The following is a 22,309-nucleotide window of genomic DNA, read 5'->3' on the forward strand; positions in this document are numbered from 1 at the left end:
CATTTATGGGGGCATTTGAAAGGTCTTGTCTACGCAACTCCGGTACCAAATGTCGAGACTCTTCGTGCTCGTATTGTGGACGGCTGTGATACAATACGCCATTCTCCAGGGCTGCATCAGCGCATCAGGGATTCCATGCGACGGAGGGTGGATTCATGTATCCTCGCTAACGGAGGACGTTTTGAACATTTCCTGTAGCAAAATGTTTGAAGTCACGCTGGTACGTTCTGTTGCTGTGTGTTTCCATTCCATGATTAATGTGATTTGAAGAGAAGTAATAAAATGAGCTCTAACATGGAAAGTAAGCGTTTCCGGACACATGTCCACATAACATATTTTCTTTCTTTGTGTGTGAGGAATGTTTCCTGAAAGTTTGGCCGTACCTTTTTGTAACACCCTGTATAGTTATTGGTGTGGTTCTGTGAAACCCAAGTTTCATCCAAGTACACTGTAGGCCTAGTGTCTTCAGCACTCAAGAAAGGCATTGTACGCAAAAACTTCGCTCTTGCTGCTGCAATGTCTCTGCGTTCCATTAAGAATTTCCGCCCGTCATTATAGTTATTGAATCGGAAACCAAGGGAGCGGAGAAGACGAAGAACGGAGGTCTCTGAGGCCTAGTAAATTTTTTCACGGAGGTCAGCCTCTATTTTTTTAGCCATTGGATACTCTCCTCTGTCGTGATATGCAAGTACAGTTCTACGCACGCGCTCTTTGTTAAAATCGTCAAAGTCGATTGATTTCCTTTCACGTTCGTATCCCTTTCTTGGAGAATCGAAACACTCATTCATGTCTGGAGATTCAACCAATGACACAGATTTGCAAATACGCTCTACAGTTGACTTGGAGACACCACACGCTTTAGCAGTAAGTTTATGAATTTGCGCAAAATTTAAGTTGTTTCTCGCTTCTTCATTGTGGGCCAGATCAGTAAAAAATTTGAGTGTATTCGATATGATAATTTTCGATTGTTTACAAATGTCTTTCTGACATTTATGCACACCAACTGGAGGAGTACTACAAGTATGCCGCTGCTCCTGCATTGTTGTTCACGAACGAACACACGTCAAAGCACCTTTATAAAGACAGTAAGACACTGAGATCAGAAATGACACTCGATACAGCACAGTAACACTGAGCTCTCAGCTGCTCTGAACCACCCTACCGCTAATGGTACCTACATGGCAACAAAGCCGAGAGGAGGACTAATCACAGCCCACAGCCCCTGCTGCCGGCAGGCAGCGGCTGTGACCTTGAGGACTCAACTTTCGTGCTGGCCACTACAGTAAACAAGGGCTCTAAAATACATAAAAGAGGAGCTATGAGCACTAGTACATGTTTACTACTCTGAAACACATCTTCTCCATTGAACAAGTGCTCATTGTTTTTATGGTTTGAGTTATAGAGCCTCTGTCCTTTTCTGGGTGATTGTCAATATGCTGGTTGAGTGGTCGAATGTGTGCTGGGGTCAACTGGCAATATCTCCCGGCAGTGGCATGGATGTGGCAGGCCGGCAACCAGGAACTACATTCCATGTGGCTGCATACTGGCAGCCATAACTGGCAACCAAGTCTCATAAAGACCATATAGATGTCGCCACTCTGGTGTCTCCAGGCGAATCTCTCTGGGAGTAACTCCTTCGCCTTGCTGAAGTTTTCCACAACAGGCACTCTCTGCCCTAGCTTTCTGCACAAACCACTTCCTGGGCAAGACCGCGCACCTGAATGGCTAGCTCATATTCTTCTTCAGCACAATCAAATAATTTTGCATCTCCCTTAAATACTACACACTTCCACGGTGCCCATTGCAGAAGTAACAACAAAATAGTTATTCCCAGAAGGGATTTCCTTTGCTTGCAAACTGTACCCTGTCGATTATGTGCTGATGTGCCCTGACATGTGGAGTAGCATCACAGTGTAGGTGTGATCCAACGACTGGTCTGACACATGTTCAGACGCAGAAAAGAGACTGCCTGAATGTCCTGTCATATCCCTCGACTTACAACTCCAAGTGGCAAGCAGCTATTGTGAATGGGGGTCTCGTCTGTCCATTATATTACAATTTGACTAAAAAAAGAGAAAGTGCTTCAATTCAATATGTAAGCCGTTGGTAGATGCCTTAATAAGATGAGCTATAACGTAGCTTCAGTAACTGTTAACCAACTTTTCTATTACCATTTTAAATGCAATATTTATTAGACAGATTAAATTTGTTCCATACTATAACGTTTATCCAATCACAGTTGCGCCATGGAAGATCCCTTCCATTCAAAAATTTATTTATATATTTACTGTTGGCCGAACAATATTGTGAACTGTTTACTACCCACAGCTGTGCTTGCATATCAGTAGTTGCATTATGTTGAATGATGGTGCATAAGTAAGCTAATGTATGTGCAATAACATCAGCTGCTCACACGTGTCTGATATGTAGCTGCTTTAAATAGACAAATATTACATAAAAACACTTATTCTGAAAATAATGTATAGAGCATGTAGCTACAGGAAAGGGAAAAGTACAGATATTTTGTTGTGGAAGATTGCATTCTTTTACTATCAAAATAATTTGCTGGAAAGGTCTTGATAATTATGCAAAAAGAAGTGAACACACTCCATGAACTACAGGGTGAAGTAGTCAAATGGGGAGATTTAAAGACTGGCAGGTTTCTCTAGTGGAGGGTTATGGTAGTGGGGCGTTGTTCAGTTGCGCAACATGCTATTGTTGTAAACATGTATTTCAAGAACTTGGATAATTTTGTAGAAACCCATTGCTATTCCCACTGGTATTTTAATTTAACTCCTCAGGCTCCTTAACCATGTTCCTAGCTTTCAAGCCTTTGGGTGAGACACTCTAGAAACACTGGTATTACTACAAAGGAAAGAGGTGGCAATTCAAAAGGAAGCCGGATCCAAGAGAATATTGATTGGTAACGTTTTGTCTGTCTGAACTCGATGCCTACGATCCAGATGAAGAAACACTCTACCACCAGCATGGTGCAGACAAGTCGTACTCCTGCAGTGTTGATGGATTTGCTAAGACTCGCATTTTCTAATCGTCTCCTGACTAAAAGCGACGTTTTTCCGTGGCATTCCTGTTCAACATATTAATCAGCTTCAGATGTTTCTCGTTGGGGTTACCTCAAGTTCAAAGTTTCCATGGAAAACCCTTCAAAAATCAGACATGACTTGTAAGTACGATATCGGTAAGAAATGAAGAATGTGGCGTTGGAGACACAACGCAACATCACGGGCAAATTCACCTTCAGACTACAAAAATGCGTGCAACACAAAGAACGTCAGCTGAGTGATATTACATTCAAAAAATAGTAACTTTCAAGATAAACTATAAATTTCCCTTCATTTGCTTTGGATTCATGTCAGCAAAAAATAATAAAACTTATTTTAATCTCCAGGTTGTTGAATCTTCTCATTTGTCCTCTTCACCCTATATTTTCTTAGTGACGTCTTGATAGTCTTTGTGGAAGCATAACCAACATCTTAAGAGGGCCTATAGCGACATAAATCTAATTTATCATTTAACCATAGGTGTGGTGGCCAGATACCGAGAACAAGACATATACATCCTGGTACGATCGGGCCAACGGACCAGAAAATGATGCTGATGCTGTCGTGCCGGCAACTGCAGACAATGTTGCTAGAGCCAAAAATTTCGTGAGAGGTCTCTATGCTGGAGGAGGTGAGTTCAACATTCTAGGTAGTAGTAGTGGTGTAGCTCACCACCAAAGTAACAGCAGAAGTTAAAACCATCCTTGGAATTTATCACCGACTGCTAGAGGTGGGGAAAAACAGAATAAATGGTATAGTAAATTGCTCTGCATTTTGTGTCGGTTTCTTTATCAAAAAGGAAAGAAGCTGAAAACTGTCAAAGAAATTTTTGAAGCACTATGGTAACAGTAGCGGCAGTAGAGTAAGTAGAGGATTTTATATTATCATGTTCTGCCTATGCATTATTAAGACATTCATGATTTTGATTTTGAGGTTTTGCAATTCGAAACTGGTATCAAGGTTACTGACAGCAACTGAAATTAAGCACACCACTCCATTTCCATGTAAATGCTATTTTGTAAATTTTTCTAGCTTTCATTGTTAATTCTAGCAGTGAACACAAAAAAGATATAAAAATAGTTCTGAAATAAGGCAGTACCTTCAAACTTTCTTGTGACGATTTCACATGCCCCAGTATTATATGATCAATATCTTTAGAAGTTACTATATAGCGAAACGTTAACTTCTATATGCAATATTAATCTAGTGTGACTTCAAACTTTCTCAGGAATTTGCCTGTCAAACTACTTACATTAAGATAGGTATTTATTAGGCCGGCCGCTGTGACCGAGCGGTTCTAGGCCCTTCAGTCCGGAATCACGCGCCTACTACGGTCGCAGGTTCGAATCCTGCCTCGGGCATGGATGTGTGTGATGTCCTTAGGTTAGTTAGGTTTACTTAGTTCTAAATCTAGGGGATTGATGACCTCAGATGTTAAGTCCCATTGTGCTTGGAGCCATTTGAACCATTTTTGGTATTTATTACTGCAGAAGAAAAATGATAAGAACTCTCATATTTCGATCGACGAGTTACGAGACAAAAAAAGGAGACTAAGTATAAAACAATTCTTGTCATTTTACTAAGTTCTAGACATTTTCAGCAACAGCGTCATAACAAAATGTTATGCTAGATGTCTGTTAAATGAATTTTAAGATTATGATCTTTACAGCTTCCATGCAGAAGCAGTTGATACTGAGAATATCGGCTGTAACTACCGATAATAGTTCACGAAAGCCATCATCATAATAGTTGTTCCTCCAATATCAACTTGAAAGATGCAGTGCATTAGTTTCTTAACTTTTTATGATATAGGCACCTAAAGGTGTTGATGTAGGGTCAGACTGTAGTCGTTCAGACAGAAGTATGCTTTCCACGACAGTTGCCACAAATGATCATTTCTGTACAAAATGTAGGCTGTAAGGACTGCTTGGTTTAAAGGTAAGCAACACTACGACACATAAGTATCGGCTGTTTAAATTAGAAGGGAGATCTTATCTTAGGCTTTTGTTCGTATATCAGGTGACATTCTCGTGAAGTGTTGGAAATGAATGCGGACTGAAGGTAGGGACTGTCTCGGAGAGTCATTGGTATATTTCAGCACATTTGAGAAAAATAGTCGTTACGGGGTAAACACTTCAAAACACTCTATGGCTGGATCAATAATCATAAGGTACATGTACATAAAGACGTGAGGCCATTCATAGTGCATAAAATAAGCCTGATGATAGGATGGACCTGCTATGTACAGGGACCGCGATGCACGACGCGCTGGACACAGCACTGCGAGTATCCAAGGCAGGTGTTTCACGTCCGGATGCGCCTCTTGTGATGGTGTTGCTGACGGACGGACTGCCTAATGGAGGGCCAGAAGCCATCTTGCAGGACTTCACCGCCACCAATACGGAGCGGGGAGCAGCACTGTTTACGTTGGCCTTCGGTGAAGATGCAGACTTTGGATTTCTCAGGAAGTTGGCGCTGCGCAATGGAGGCTTCGGCAGGCGCATCTACGAGGCGGCGGACGCCCACCTGCAGCTGCGCAACTTCTACCGGCAGGTCGCGTCGCCACTCCTCTCCAGCGTCAACTTCACGTACGGGGATGGACAGGTGAGCTCCAGTGTCTTACACTACAAGAATTGGAGGCGTTACCTTTCCCAGTACCATTTGTTACTTTGGAATGTGCAAAAGTCACTCTTTGTATTCTCCTTTTGAATTGTAGTTGTAAACCACAGCTAGGACTCTATATAATTTGATACTAATTATTTATTATTATAACTTCTTGAATCATTAGTCTTCTGACTGGTTTGATGCAGCCTGCCACGAATTGCTCTCCCATGTAAACTTCTTGATCACAGATGAGCACCTGAAACCTATGTCTTCAGTTATTTGTTGGATGTATTTCAATCTCTGTCTTGCTCTACTTCCTCTACGGTTTTCACCCACCACAGCCCCTCTAATATCAAGGAAGATATATTCTTTTTTCTTAACAGATGTCCTACCGTCCTGACACTTCTTCTTGAGAGTGTTTTCTATAAATTCCTGTCCTCGCCAATTCTGCAGAGCACTTCCTCATTGCTTACCTTATAGGTTCACCTAATTTTCAAAATTCCTTTGTAGCACCACATATCAGATGCTTCGATTATCCCCTGTTCTGGTTTTTCCATAGTCCACGTTTCACTGCAATAAATGCCATGCTCTAAACGTACATTCTCAGAAATTTCTTCCTCAAATTAAGGTGTATGTTGGTACTAGTAGACTTCTCTTGGCAGGAATGCCACCTTCAATTTTAAATCCACTCCTGAATCTTTCCTGTACTAACATCATTGCTTCTTCGACGTATAGATTGAACAATAGGGGCGAAAAACTACATCAATACCTTACACGGTTTTTAATCCGAGCACTTCGTCTTTATTCTTCGACTGTTATTTTTCCCTCCTGGCTCTAGTACTGTCTTTCCCTAAGCTTACCCCTACTTTCCTTAGAATTTAGAACATCTTTCATCAACTGACACTGTCGAACGCTTTTTTTCAAGTCAACAAATCCTATGGTTCTTCCTCACTCTTGCTTCCATTAGCAGCCGCAACGTCAGAATTGCCTCCCTCATGTCTTTCCCTTTCCTAAAGCCAAACTGATGGTCACCTAATAGTTCCTCAGTTTTAATTTCCATTCTTCTGTACATTATTCTTGACAGCAACTTTGATGCTTGAGCTATTAAGCTGATTATGCAACAATTTTGACACTTGTCAGGTCTTGCAGTCTTCGGAACTATGTGGATGATGCTTCTATGAAAGTCAGATGGTATTTCACCAGACTCATTTTGTTGCCACTTCACCTAATGGTTTTAAAAATTCTGATGGCATGTTACCCATCCCTTCTCCGTTATTTGATCTTGAGTCTTCCAGAGATCTTTTACAGTGCCATTCTAATACTAGATGTCCCATTTTTTCCTTATAGATTCCTGTTTCTTCTTCTAGCAGATTATCAGACAAATCTTCCCCCTCATACACGTCTTCCAGTGTACTCTTTTCTGCTATCCACTCTCTCCTCTGTATTTAACAGTGGAATTCTCATTGCTGTCTTTATGTCACCGCCCTAGCTTTTAACTTCACTGAAGGTTGTTCATAGTTTTCTATTTCCTGAGTCAGATCTACCCACAATAATTTCTTTTTCGAATTCTTGATTCAGTCATTTCGCCTTAGCTTACCGGCACTTCCTATTTATTTAATTCCTAAGTGACTTGTATTTCTCTAATTCTGAATTTTCCTGAATGTTTTTGTACTTCCTTGTTTTATTCATCAACTGAGGTATTTCTTCTGATATCCATAGTTTCTTCGTAATTACCTTCTTTGTATCTATGTTTTTCTTTCCAACTTCTGTGACTGCCCTTTTTAGAGATGCTCGTTCCTCTTCATCTGAACTGGCTACTGGCTATTCCTTATCTCAGTATCTATATCCTCAGAGAACTTCAAGCGTATCTCTTCATTCCTTAGTACTTCCATATCCCACTCATTTGTTTATTGATCCATCCTGACTAATATTTTAAATGTCAGCCTACTCCTCATCACTACTAAATTGTCATCTGAGGCTATACCTGCTACTGGGTATCCTTTACAATCTGGTATGTGATATTGTTATCTCACTCTGACCACGATGTAATTGAACTGAAATCTCCCAGCCTTTTCTGAATATATCTCTTCCTCTTGTGATTCTTGGACAGAGTATTCGCTGTTACTAGCTAAAATTAATTACAGAACTCAATTACCCTTTCTTCTCTCTCATTCCTACTACCAAGCCCCTACTGACCCATAATCCCTTCTTCTTCTCCTTCTCCTACAATTGTATTCCAGTCCCCCATGACTATTAGATTTTCATCTCCTTAAAGCACTGAATTAACTGATCATTATCCTCTTACACTTCCTGTATCTCTTCATCTTCAGCTTGTCACGTCGGCATGTGTTACTGAACTATTGTTGTTGGTGTTGGTTTGCAGTGAGTTGTGTTGCGAACAACCCTATCACCAGTCTGCTCACAGTAGCCCACACTCTGCTCTACTTTCCTATTCGTAACAAATCCTACTGCCGTTATACCATTTTCTGCCGCTGTTGATCATACCCATACTCATCTGAACAGAAATGCTTGCCTTATTTTCACTTCACTTTACTGACCGCCACTGTATCTAGATTCAACCTTACCGTTTCCCTTTTCACATTTTCTAGCTTCCTTACCACGTTCAAGTTTCTGAAATTTCACGCCCCGTCTCGTGGAAAATTATCCTTTCATTGGTTATTCAGTATTTTTCTCGTGGTCACCTCCTTTTTGGCAGTTCTCTTGCGAGAATCCGAATGGGGGCTAGTCCGAAATCTTTTGCCAATGGACAGTGTATCAGGACACTTTTTCAGTTACAGACCACATGTCCTGTGGATACACATTATGTGTCCTTAACGCAGTGATTTCCATTGCTTTCTGCGTCCTACCGCGTTGTTGACTGCGATTGTTCTGCCTTTGGGGCTGTTCCTCTTCTCAAGGGCAAGAGAGTCCTCTGAAGCTCTGTCCGCTCCTCCACTCTCTTTGACGAGGCCGTCGACTGAATGGCGTTGATGATTTTTATTCAAAATTTAAGCATTGGCTGGGTTAGAATCTGGGACCGGGGACGTTTTGATTATTTGTCTTCAAAACTATTCAATATCAACAACCAGTAACAAAGGAATCCCAAATAACTACATCCAAACCACCTATACAAATTTCTGTACCAGAAAGACTGCAAATACCTAAGTTTTAGACCACTGCAGATGAAACAATTGATTCTTCACGAATCTGGAAGCAACTTGTAAATGGAGAGTGGAAACAAAAGAAAAAATTATCTCTTGCAGGAAGTTTCTGTTGTAAGAATGTCCACAGGAACCCACAGAACTGCTGGGGGAGAAAATTTGTCAATGTTGAAGCCAGATTAATGTACTAGCTACCGTAGCTTAGGGAGATGTAAGACAATAACATGTGATGTGGCTGGTATAAGACACTGTGGCATGTGAAACTTCTCAAGAACTATACTCTTTCCGAATAGACCTCAGGAGGTCAGTCGGTACCGACCGACCGCCGTATCATCCTCTGTCGGTAGCCGTCACTGGATGTGGTCAGCACAGTGCTCTCTCGGCCACCACCAGTTTTTGCGACAGAAACCGCTACTTCTCAGTCAGTTAACTCCTCAGTTTGCCTCACAAGTGCTAAGTGCATCCCACATACCAACAGCCGTGAACCATCTCGCCACTGCGTAAATCCCGCGGTCATGTGAACGTAAATAAAGGAACCAGCAGAGTGCGTCTCGAAATCCTGCACAGAAGAGAGCATGCACACCAGTCGCAGAAAATTATTATTGAGGTTTCTGAGGCAGCCAGTGAGGTGGTATTATGGTGGCGAGTGGGTGGTGAGTGTTCAGGGACAGAGAAAAGAGTATTGGGAGGGGACAGAAAGTCTTTAACAGGAGAGTAGCATTTGATGATTATGTGGATGGATGACGCGAGAATGGAGACGCTGGAGAAATGCTGAACGAGTTCAGGCTTGAGAGTGAGCATCCATCTGAACATTAAAGACAAAGGTAAAATACTAAACTATTTCATCTACATTAACCAAGAGTGGTTGGGTATCAAATACTAATGCATTGTAGCATAGGGTGGATGTAGTAACAGAGCAGCCTTCTTCATCACTGACTGGTAAAGATCAGCTACAACTTAAATATCTTTACAGTGCTGGGGAGGTATCCATAAAGTTAAAAATTTTCTAAGGAGACACACAATCCAACTGCGCTGCATTAAATAAAGATTATTTTATAGTACTATTTTATGTTTCCTCCATTGTTTTTTCGGTTCCCTTCTGTATTTTTATGCTTTACTATCGCTAAGCTTGTCCAGTTGATAGTCTCCCCACATTTACCAAACCAACAAAGGGGTCGCTCATCTTTGAGGCTGAAGTGATTGGAGAGCTTAAGAGGTTGACAGCCTTTGTCATGTTTGTATATACAGCGAGACTGTTAACAATAATGTACATTCTATTAGCTTTGGAGAAAGTGAAACAGTTTTGGAACCATTTGCTTGTTTAATGAGGCCCACAGGTGGCGTTTCAGTGGAAAATGGTATTGTTTGAAAAAAAAAAAAAAAAAAAAAAACAGAAGCTGAGAAATACAGTCGAAGATTGTCAAGTGGTTATCTCACGGTGCTCAGAATATTGTGCTTATTTTATATCTTTGCCCACTCAGTCACATAAAATCAGTTGGGTTTTCATTCTTCTGAAACTCAAACAAACTTTTCACATTCTTTAGTGTCTATTACTAAGTTCTTTCTGAAGCTGTATCCCGGTACCCTGCATTAGGTTACTCAGCTGCAGCTGTTCTAAGAACCTCTGCAACCCCTCCCCAACCCCCGTCCCCCCAACACCACTCTCACAAGACTCAATCCAGTCATCAATCCAATCAACACTCTTCATCGAAAATAAGCACTTAGCTATTATGAAGTCCATGGTGTTTTGCAATTCCTTTAATTTGATTATATGAGCACAACTGAGAGGCACGTGTTTGGATTATAAGATATCTGATATCATAATCATTGTCCAGATTTATTAGGAGTCGTTGCAGAGTCGCCCTCTTCGAATTTATACTACTTATATAGGTTTGAAAGTTGATGTCCAGATATCAGTCCCTCAAATCTGTATGATAAACTGGTCAAAAACACTCAGATACTAAAATGTGAAGGTTTCTGGGTTGTTTTAAGCATAAAAAATTTGAATAGATTGATCTCTAGTCTTATAATCGTAAGACCGCTGGTTTGCTTTCCGATATTGTTCTTTTGTTTTTATTTGAATTCCATATTTATCATCGAGTTCAAATGCTAATTAATAAATATTGCTGATAATTTTCTAATAAGTGTAACATACTGCAGTTTTAATTATTTATTGCATAAAAACATGACAATATATTTAAATTGGGTACAAAATTGTGAAAAATCACGTAGAAAAGAAAATACTTGTTTCTACTGATTATGAGTAAAACTAAAATGTAATGTTACGATAGTAGTAATGACATATATAATCTTTTCATTTAACACTAAGACATTTTGCATTTTTATAGCAAATTTTTATTTATTATGGATATTCTAGTATCTTTGTTTCACAATTAACAATGAGAATTATTATCAGGTTGATTTAATTACAGAATTCTCAAATGAATATTAAAAAATTTGTGTCTAATGAGAATTGTTCCATAGCCAGATAATTACACAACAACATTGCTATGCATAAATCTGTGGAAGGCTCTGTTAAAAAAACTCTAAAATTTATACACATAACATCTGTTAGAATTCTTAAAAATTAATTCTTTCCAGTATTTTATGAAATGTATTATATTGCTTTAGGAAACTGGTGCCAAGGCACAGACTATGATATACTGTAAGTATGAAGAGAATGGGAGAAGTAATCTTCATTTTCTTGTAAGACACTACACAGTAGGCTTCTGCTTAGGTTCATCTGTTTCTTTCACCACTCTCTTACAACATTCATTTCAGTGATGGACATCGAGGAAAGAGGCTAGTGTACAAACTAAGTTTGTCATTTCTATAGCTGTCTGATTTCACGCGGAGTTCTTGTCTAGTAATGAGTGTGTGCCTGGCAGGTGGAGGAGGAATCCCTGACACAGACCAGGTTCTCGACTCTGTTCCGCGGCAGTGAGCTGGTGGTGTCTGGCAGGCTGCTGCCTGCAGCATCACTGGAGGAGCCCATGGTGGTGGGGGAGGGCCGTCAGCTGTTCAGGTCGCCGGCCAGGCTGGAGAAGGCCTCCTCTGGGGAGCGCCTCTGGGCCTTCCTCACCGTGCGCCAGCTGCTCGACCTGGACGCCGCCACCCCCAACCAGACGCTTAAGGACAGGGCCAAGGACATCGCTCTGAAGGTTAGTGTGCTGCAGAGGGCCTGTATTTGATCTACAACTGTGTTAAGGTGGAACTGTGGACAACACAAAAATTGAACATGATAGTGTGTTCCTGTACATGGTTCTATTGAAGGAGGTACATTTTTGCCTTACTGCAACTTGCTCAGCCAGTCAGTTTAATGTGGATTCCAGACGATAGGTAGAACTAAGTGTTTTTCACATTAGTGAACATGACCGGAAAGTTGAAATAGGTGATCAAAATTCTCCATCTGTATGGGATCGAATCCCAAAACTGTACTTGATAAAATGGAGCAAGGAAAGAATCACAGGGGCAGATCAATAAATGAGTATATAAGACAGGTCATCGTCCTTCAAGGGTGTAGCAGTTACAGTTAAATGGGTCACTCCCAAGCAACGGGACTGGCCAAACTGATTGAACCAAAGTGCTTTCTTTCATAGTTTAAAAACATTTTATGAAAGTGGTGGGCTGACAAGTGTGTATCTTTGATTCGAACTACTAGTTCAACAAAACTCACTGGAGAAGCATCGTATACACAGCCTGACAAAAAGAAGTGAAGCGTTCAGAAGAGATAAACGTATGTCAGTAAAACTTCATATATGTACATATTTCCAGCAAGTATATAAATGATTAGAGTTGCAGTTCTCTGTGAAAGGTAGAGTGACCGCTGGTGTCAATTACTCTTATCCGTGTTTAGTGTTGTTACTAGGTCTGGGTAGGTACGTAAAGGTGTTAACAGCTTCAGATGTTGAGTGACCACTACGGAGGACATAGAAATGCAATCTGCTCGCGTGATACATCGTTATCAGTACCTGAAAGAGCTTGAAAGGGCCTCATTGTGGGACTCAGTTTCGTCAGCTGGATGAGTCATGCAATACCCAGATTTGTTGACCATTTAGCTGTGACACTGGTGAATTTGAACTCTGATAGGAACGTGAGAGCAGGCAAATTCGTCATCAACTTTCCATTTCACTACGCCTTATCAGCAGAAGGAAGGATCACCGTATTGTTGACCAAACACTTCTAACCACTTGATATTCTGACATCCTTGAACAGGTAATAGACTTTCTGCAACATTCTGTGTCTTCATATAGCACTGGTCAGAGAGTAGTAATTGTCAGGCAAGGTACGGTACTGTCTCATGTGTAGCCTGTCATTAACACCAGAACACAAAGGGCTGCATTTGGAGAAGTGACATGTCCTAGAAGTACAGGCTACTGATGAATGATGTCACTGTATAAATAACATATTATAGTTTTGCTCTCTGCAACTATTTCGCGTTGACCCTCTGCATGTCTCGCCATCCCAAGAACTAGTGTATGACCAACATCATATCCGGAAACTTATAGTCATTCCACCTTGAGCGTGTCCAACGTCTTCGTACTGGAGACGGCGCTGAGCGACTAGCACGCAATAATTAATGACGCAGTAAGACATTTTATAAAGATGAATAAATAAACAATGTTGCGTTTCAGTTGCTCAGTAGTAATGTGCCAGACTTCAGATTGAAAGGTCTTGGCTTCGAGCACGTTTAGTTCCACGATTTTTATCCGTCACCTATCACTTCCTTGACGTCTGGTATGTTCCTCAGTGTGAGAAACGCAGAGTGGCACCGTGGTTCGGAATCCTTATGAACTGTTGGTTCCCCTATAATTTACTGGGTAAGAATAGTCTATACAAACTGCTATGTTTCATACAATCATTTGTCACAAACTGATGTTTTCGCCTCACCATCTGAAACAGCCTGTATAGGAACGTTAGGTGTTTACGCAGCATAAAAGTTCTATAGAAAATTATTTCTAAACTAGCAGTTTTTGACAGAGGTCAGACGTTTAACGTGTGTCATTAGCAAAAGTTTGCCTGTTTGAAACTGATAAATATTATTCGCAGGCGATTAATGTGTCCAGAAAAGGAGAAAAATAATATTAATTCAAAAGTGAAAGTGTGCATGATGAAGAGATTGCTGTATCTGTAGATCATGGACTGGCACTTCAACATACGTTTTATTCCACTTTTCAGGCGAGTTTACTCTACTTACAGCTTGAGAGGATGATATACTAGGACAGAATATTGTATAACCGTACAGTTAAGCTACCACACTGTCTTCTTGTAGTCTATGGCATTATATATATTACTTATATTATAAATATATTATATATACGTATATTACTTCTAATTTGTTTGCTACGTTTTGTAGTAGTAGTAAGCATATTACTATGTTTGAGATCATTCTACTTTTTAAATTGAGTCCTACTACTCTTCTTTTGCTCCTGCTGTCACCTGTTGCCTTTACAGGGTTCTCCGAAAAACATTTCTGACCCATTATAACCAGGGTATTTCCGTTGAAATCGTACTATACGCAACATACAGAAGAAACCAACGCGTCATATTCACTGCTTTCCATGACTCTGCACCTCCACCGCTACAACGACCTCCTAATATCTCCTTTTACTATCATCTTGGTCGACAGTTCCGTAGACTGTTCTTGAGCTGAAGAAAACAAGCCTAGTACTGCAAACGAAAGACATGACATCTGATTGTTAGGTTCTTGCTATAATATGTCATCAGAACTATCTGTGGTTGTTCTGTAATTTACAATACATTGCCGCTGTGACGTACGAAATAAATGAAAGGAAACAATCTTGTTTATGTCAGAGTAAACTAAACGTTTTGTACTATCTCATCAAACTCTTTTATCAAGATCAATAGCTGTTAACCCGAATTATTTAATTATCGTAATAGCCTTACATAACACTCTCGTTATTCTCTGTGGAAGTACATTTGCTGCTTATATACTTGGCATTAAGGTAGTTCAGAAATGAACTCTTTACCATCAAATGCGTTTTGACTGTATGGCTTGACACTGAGCGTGAAACTCGTGCATCACTTCCGAGAATGTCGTTCAGCAACCCAATTTTATAGAGTAAGACAGCTGAGCTCATCTCACATTTCAGATGTTTTCGCAACCTAGCATAAGGTACTCTGCCATTCATTTATGTTGCTTCTCCTGTCTGTCTTACCTTCGCTTTATCATGAGATACATCAGTGTCTTACGTTTCTGCAAAAAAAGTTAGGAATAATATGCAACCAATTACCTTCCACGATTTGTTGTTACACATAACTGGAAGAGTGCTTACCTTGCTCCATGTACATGTCGAATAATTTATTCCATACTGATTCAGTAGGCCTATGATTCAATACTGAATTTCAGTAGACGTATAGTTACTTTCGTTGGTGATGTGTAGAATCTGGCATCAAGTTTTTGTTCAGTTTTTTTAAAAATTATGAATGGCTTTTTCTCGCATTTTAGGTAATTACGTTCGTGTCGTTACTTGCGTTTACGCCCAGTGGCAAAGACAGTACGTCACAAGCAATTAGTCTTTCTTATAACATTACGAGAATTGTCTTGTTACGTTGTCCTTTACTTGCCGCCCGTTGTGGAAGAGCGGTTCTAGGCGCTACAGGTTGGAACCGCGCGACCGCTACGGACGCAGGTTCGAATCCTGCCTCGGGCATGGATGTGTGTGATGTCCTTAGGTTAGTTGGGTTTAAGTAGTTCTAAGTTATAGGGGACTGATGACCTGAGATGTTAAGTCCTATAGTGCTCAGAGCCATTTTAAGCATGGGCGCCAATAGAGTATTCCTCATCATAGTAGGAATGCATACATTGGTGTCTATAAAAAGGTTACACTTATAAGGGCATGCCACACATCACACCTGCATTACTTTGTAAAAGTTGAGCCAGAGCCTTGTTTTTTCGGAAACAAGAATCCAGATGGTCAGTTGATCACTATCAGAGAGAGAGAGGTACATACAAAAAGCTTTGTCAGCAAAATTATGTATCCTTTTTGCAAAAAAAGAAACATGTGCATCTATATAATTGTAGATCTGAGAACGACAAATACAGAGATACGTGCACATCGGACAGACATTTGTTCAACAGACAGAGAAAGACATTAAATAGTGACGTTTGTGAAACTGTAAAGACTCGATGAGAGGAGCAACAGTGCTGCGACAGTGCTTTGGTTCAAAATATGTTGTGACAGTGGGCTTAAAAACCCATCGAGCGATGCATTTCGAACTGCCTTGCAGTGAAGTGAGTCAGAACTTGCGGGGAACATCAACGCGACAGTGTGCCGTAATGAGTGAAATAACGGCGTCGAGCATGTGCAAATCTAAATATTTAAAACAATTTGCGTTAAATAATATTTTTCATTGTAGGCAGACAAAAGAACTTAAACATTTTGCTCTTACTAGGTTTATTAGTCTGGTAGGTGGACTACTTATTTCATTACCAGTCATTTGTACGTTCATTTCTCTGTTTTCAAGCTAAAGTGGCATGGAAAATGGCGTCACAAGAGACTGGACTGACCCTCTGACAGGCTAACTGAAGAGAAAGGTTAGTGCCTTTCCTTAAATAGTCATTAAGACATTTCAGGCAGAGCTTTAGGAAAACTTTGAAAGTTCTAGGCAGGCGAACCATGTCATACTCCAACAACAGCTCCACCACCTGTAGTATTATTTTCTCAGAGCCTCACCCTCCTTACTCTCTCTTCGACTTCCTATAGGTACGAGTAAATCGTGAACTGATATTGAATAGAACTGGAGGGGCTATGCAAGTGAGAAATAACTGAAGATAAATAACGTCAACAGCGTTTACCCGTTGCGCACATGCTTGCGGCAATGTCGATTACTTGCACTGACCACTACACTGCACTGTAGTACTGTCATCCTTATCATTGTAAAGGCTTTTCATCTTGTTGTACTTACATGAAATGTATATTATTGACTTCTCTTCAGATCAAATGCGGCTCTTCGCGGAGTCTGTGGAATCAGATTGATATCATAGACTGTAATGTAATTATGGCATGATTACAGACACTGACTGTGAGTATTCGCTTTAACGATGGAAACATGTTGATAATCACCCATATGAATTACCAACAATCAATGCGATGTGTTTCAGTACTCCTTCGTGACTCCTGTGACGTCACTTGTGGTGGTAAAACCTAATGACACATCTGCTGTGGATCCGGAACGAGCTGGTGGAAACCGTGGAGGTAAATATCGTCTATGTGCAACACTAATTCAGTTAAAATGAGCTGTTATCAGTTTCCAGTCACCAAAATAACTTCTGTTCCTTCTATATACCTGCCAAAAATTTTTATTCTTTTGTCAGTTGTCTCCGTTATTAGTGCATTCTGTTTGGAGAGCTTCTTAAATTATATACACTTTTTCTTTATCCTGCCTTAACTATGGCCCTCCTACGACAATGGATAATCCCTCACGCTGTTTTACAAACTGAAAGGCACTAATGTCTAGCATGAGGATACATCATTTACGATTTAAGTTCTGGCCTTGCGTATTAGCGATTGTATCTCAAACTGTGGCGGAGGGAACTCGTTCCCGGTTTCTGCTCACGGGGTGAATTCAGACAGCACTCGCTCTCCCGCGTTGGTCTGCTCGGCGTGAAGTCCGCTCCAGAGGCGCGTCACCACTACACTCGCGCTCTGACGGACCCTGCATTCGATCTAACTGCAATTGCTCACGCATTAGCTTTTGCAATCCTCATGTGTACAATCTCAGTGGAACTTCATACACAGTGGCTATGTAAATAATTAGAGGTGCAGTTCCCTGCGGCAAGCAAAACGGCCACCAGGATGCGCTGGCGTTGTTCGTGTTTAGTGTTACTTCCAGGCCAGAGTATATAATTAATGTGAACAGTATTAACATGTTGAGCGATCGCTGTGAAGGACATGGAGATGCCGCTCGCTCTTGTAAGACAACGTTGTCAGTACCACACAAAATTCGAAAGGGACCCAGTCTGCCGTGCGGAGTGGCTGCACGGTTAGAGGCGTCATGCCACGGATTGCACGACCCCTCCCGCCGGAGGTTCGAGTACCCCCTCTGGCATGGGTGTGTGAGATGTTCTTAGTGCTAGTTAGTTTGTCTAAGTAGTGTGTAAGTCTGAGGACCGATGACCTCAGCAGTTTGGTCCCTTAGGAATTCACACACATTTTTGAACCCATTTGTCCAGCTAGACAAATCTTGCAATATCCAGATTTGTGGGTCATTCTAACGTAACAACCCCATTTTGTACTGCATGCGAACGTGAGGGCAGGCATTAGTCGGTGTCAAAGTTGCAATCGACCATGTCTAACAGCCACAAGGGACGATAGCCGTATCGTGCAACTAACACATTGTGTCCCTTTTACGCCTGCAGTTGCCATCTGATAACAAGTAATCCAATTCCTGCAACATTCTGTGTCATCTCGCACGCTTAGACAGAAAGCAGAAGCAGCCTGAATGCAGTATCATCCCAGGTATTCGCTACTGATAACACCACAACACAAACGGCTTCATCGCGAGTGGTGCTGTGACCAGGAAGCATGGCGTTTCACTATGTTTAGAATGGCGGCGATCTGCGGAGATGTCTCATACTTCAAGTATTTTGGAGAGGCGCAGAGGTGTCGCTCCTTGCGTCGTGACTTCAAGTCGCGACTGGTAGTGATGAGGGAACTGCAAAACGGTGCGTCACGGACAGACCGAGTCCTCAAGTGTTACCTTTTACGTGACAGTACAGTGGTGCCATCTTTCTACAGGAAAATACTCGTTCAGAAATGGCACGTGTCTGTATGAACTGTCAACGTGATGTTGAGGTTCTCCAATGGCCCGTAAAACCTCAGATCAGCCTCCGATAGAACGTGTGTGGAACCAGCTGCGATGTTAACTCCGACCGCGAGCCGCTATCGAGCACATGAAAGATTAATTCTAACCGTTGTCGGATAGCTTGCCTCAGAGGAGGATACAACGGCTTTATGACACCCTTCTCAACGTAATCAGTACATATCCAGGCCAGATGAGGTACAACATCATAATCACATTGCCAAGTTCATTATAAATTTAACTCGATATTATACTCACTGAAATAACACAACACACCCTCTCAATCCTTGAAGTTTCATATTGATTCCTCCTTCCCTTCTCGGTGCTCCACTTTTTTTTCATGTACATATCAATAGCAGAATGCTGATTTCTATAGCTGTTATTGTAAATTATACATGAAGAAAGGATACATTAAATGACAGGGTAATCAAGTATCTTTTTGCAGAATTCGCACGTCCTATAAATATAAATTATAAGTCAATTTAATACTATCTCATTCTGTTTAGAAGTTAAAGCTTTAATAATGTGTCTAGTTATTAAATCACTAGCTGGTGTTCAGTACACTTTGGTTATTATTATGAACTCCCCATGAAATTTTCTTCCTACAGCTCAAGCTTCAAAATGCTGCTCACTGCCAGATCTAAGATTATCAACATTTTCAGAATTTTATTCCTTCATAATAGAAGTGGCAACTCCACTTCTCAGAATGGTTCGTACATCACGAGTAACTACAAATACTAATGCAAAGTCTTTCCTTCAGGTGACCACAGCGAAAAGGAATAAAAGTACATAACCAGGCTTAATTTTTACACAAAGAAATCACAGCCAGGCAGCCGTATTGCCGCAAATGTCCGATTCGATCGCTACGATCTGCCATGTGCCTACACATGTGCTGTCTCCATACAGACCGCTTGACCTGGCGACGGACTCCTTCGATATGTCGCTCTTGGTCCTTGTGAATACTCTCGGTGAATGTGGCTGATGGGAGTTGGTGAATCGACAGAAATCGAAATACGCTCACAGGCGCTGATGGTTTCCGGTTGCTTCCAGTGTTAACCAGGAAGCAACACTGCCCCACTGGGTACCTGCCATCAACCGAAGCAGAAGCCACACGTGAAGATAGCGATCACGCCCCTGTGGGCTACTCACAGCAGTACATAGCGGCTTGCTTCTCAGCACGTTCTACAGCTTCCCCAGCAATGAGAATGGCCATTACAGAGATTGCCACAGACCAAGCACTAGGATAGCTTTTGCCGTAATCGTCAGTCAATACCACTTTCACATAGTGATCCGTCACTCGAAATTTTATTGTTTCATGGCATTACCGACGAAACTTCCAAAACAATTAAATATATTTTATGAGGAGATCCTTACCTATCGCCTGTAATGAACTTACTGGGTTATCTGAGCGTGACTTATGTCCCAACTCAAGGTTTCATTCAGACAACATCTCACTTGTATTATTCAAATTTAATGAACAGCAATTTAATTTTAATATTTTAGATTTGATTCGTAAAATTTTGCAGATATGTGTTGTTAATTGTATTCTAAGAGTTTGTTAGCTGGGTTGCCATTGGCGAAATGAGAGGAACTAATTTTGTTTCCTGTATGTTTTGCAGGCTACTACACACCTGCAGTGCCGTTCTCATATGCGTCAGGTGAGATATTGCATCTTTTTATTGCCTTGCACCCTACTGCTACCTGAGAAATTAGTGTATCGATTGATCTTGCCCTTGGGGTGGGAAACTGCTTCTAAAATGTGGAAGAATCAACGACATGAGGACGCAGAAGGCAATGGAAACCACTGCATTAAAGACACATTACGTTTATCCACAGGACACTGGAAAAGTGTCATGAAGATATCTCTCTTGGCAAAAATTTCCAGTTCCGATCTAGTACCCAATTCAGATCTCCAGGAAGGGACTGCCAAAAGGTGGTGACCATGAGAAACATATTAAATAACTAAACAGATTAAATAACCAAGGAAAGAATAACGTTCTACAAGGCGGGGCACTCAATGTCAGAAGTTTGAACGTGGCAGGGAATGAGAAAATCCAAAAAGGGAAATTCTAAGGCTCAGTCTGGATACAGTGGCAGTCGGTGAAGTGAAATTGAAAGAAAACGAGGATTTCTGGTCATATGAGTATAGCGTAATACCAACAGCAGCAGAAAATGGTATAACGGTAGTAGGATTCCTTATGAATAGGAAAGTAGGGCAGCGAATCAGTTATTGTGAAACAGTGCACTGGAAGCCTGTATGGGGAAGAGGAATCGGCTGATGATGTGATAGAAGGGGAAGCAGGTCAATAGGAAAGAGATAAGAGATCGAGTGTTAGAATCAGAATTTATAAGCGTTTTGGAAGACTTAAGATCAAGTAAGGCAGAAAGGATAGAGAACATTCAATTGGAATTTTTAGAATTCGAAAGTTGTATGAGTCAGCCAATACGAGAATTATCGTACAATCAGTTCCTCTCAATTCCGGTTTTCGCACAGCCCATGTTTCACTACCATATAATGCTGTGCTCCGAACGTACATTCTCAGAAATTTCTTCCTCACATTGAGGTCTTTGTTTGGGTCTAGTAGACTTCTCTTGGCCAGGATTGCCATCTTTGCCAGTGCTTGTCTGCTTTTGATGTTCTCCTTGCTCCGTCCGTCAATGGTTATTTTGCTGCCTAGGTAGTATAATTCTTTAACTTCATCTACCTCGTGAGCGTCAATCCTGATGTTAAATTGGGCACTGTTGTCATTTATGCTACTTCTCATTACTTTCGCCGTTCTTCGATTTTCTCTCAATACATATTTTGTACTAATTAGACTGTTCAATCCATTCAGCAGATCATGTAGTTCTTCTTCACTTTCACTCAGGAAAGCAATGTCATCGGCAAACCCTATCGTTGATATCCTTTCACCTTGAGTTTTAATTGCACTCCTGAAGCTTTCCACTATTTACATCATTGCTTCTTCGACGTATAGATTGGACAGCAGAGACGAAAGACTACTTCCCCCTCTGACACCCTTTTCAATCCCAGAACTTCGTTCTTGGTCGGCCACTCTCATTATTCCCTCTCGGCTCGTGTACATATTGTATCTTGCCCGTCTCTCCATTGCTTACACCTATTTTGCTCAGAATTCTGAACATCTTGAACCATTTTAATTTGGCGGACGCCTTTTCCAGGTAGGCAGATCCTATGAACGTGTCTTGACTTTTCTTTAGTCTTGCTTCCATCATCAACCACGGCATCAGAATTACCTCCCTGGTTCCTTTACCAAAGCCAAACTGATCGTCATGTAACACATCTTCAGTGTTCTTTTGTATTCTTCTGTATATTATTCTTGTCAGAAACTTGGTTGCATGAGCTGTTAAGCTGATTGTGCGTTAATTTTCGTACTTGTCAGCTCTTGCAGTCTTCGGAATTGTATGGATGATATTTTTTCGAAAGTCAGATGGTGTGTCGCCCGACTCGTACATTCTATACACCGACTTGAATACTCGGTTTGTTGCCACTTTCCCCAGTGATGTTAGACGTTCTGATGGAATGTTATCTATCCCTTCTGCGTTAATTGATCCGAAGTCCTCCAGAGCTCTCTTAAATTCTGATTCTAATACTGGATCCTCCATCTCTTCTAAATCGGCTCCTGTTTCTTCTTCTATCAC

At 41.1% G+C, this 22,309-nt stretch overlaps 1 protein-coding gene across 6 annotated transcripts in view; it reads left to right on the top strand.

The window, feature by feature from the left end:
* The window catches only part of LOC126475123 (inter-alpha-trypsin inhibitor heavy chain H4-like), a 306,057-nt gene that overhangs the window by 229,960 nt on the left and 53,788 nt on the right, over positions 1 to 22,309 (top strand). For all 6 annotated transcript variants that reach the window (XM_050102753.1, XM_050102761.1, XM_050102734.1 and 3 more), the window contains exons 8-12: positions 3,543 to 3,693; positions 5,311 to 5,666; positions 11,716 to 11,988; positions 16,953 to 17,046; positions 20,272 to 20,310. In XM_050102753.1, the coding sequence (XP_049958710.1) occupies positions 3,543 to 3,693; positions 5,311 to 5,666; positions 11,716 to 11,988; positions 16,953 to 17,046; positions 20,272 to 20,310 (913 nt within the window). The remainder of the gene's footprint in view (positions 1 to 3,542; positions 3,694 to 5,310; positions 5,667 to 11,715; positions 11,989 to 16,952; positions 17,047 to 20,271; positions 20,311 to 22,309) is intronic.

The sequence above is a fragment of the Schistocerca serialis genome, chromosome 1, assembly GCF_023864345.2.
Source record: "Schistocerca serialis cubense isolate TAMUIC-IGC-003099 chromosome 1, iqSchSeri2.2, whole genome shotgun sequence".
Classification (NCBI taxonomy): domain Eukaryota; kingdom Metazoa; phylum Arthropoda; class Insecta; order Orthoptera; family Acrididae; genus Schistocerca; species Schistocerca serialis.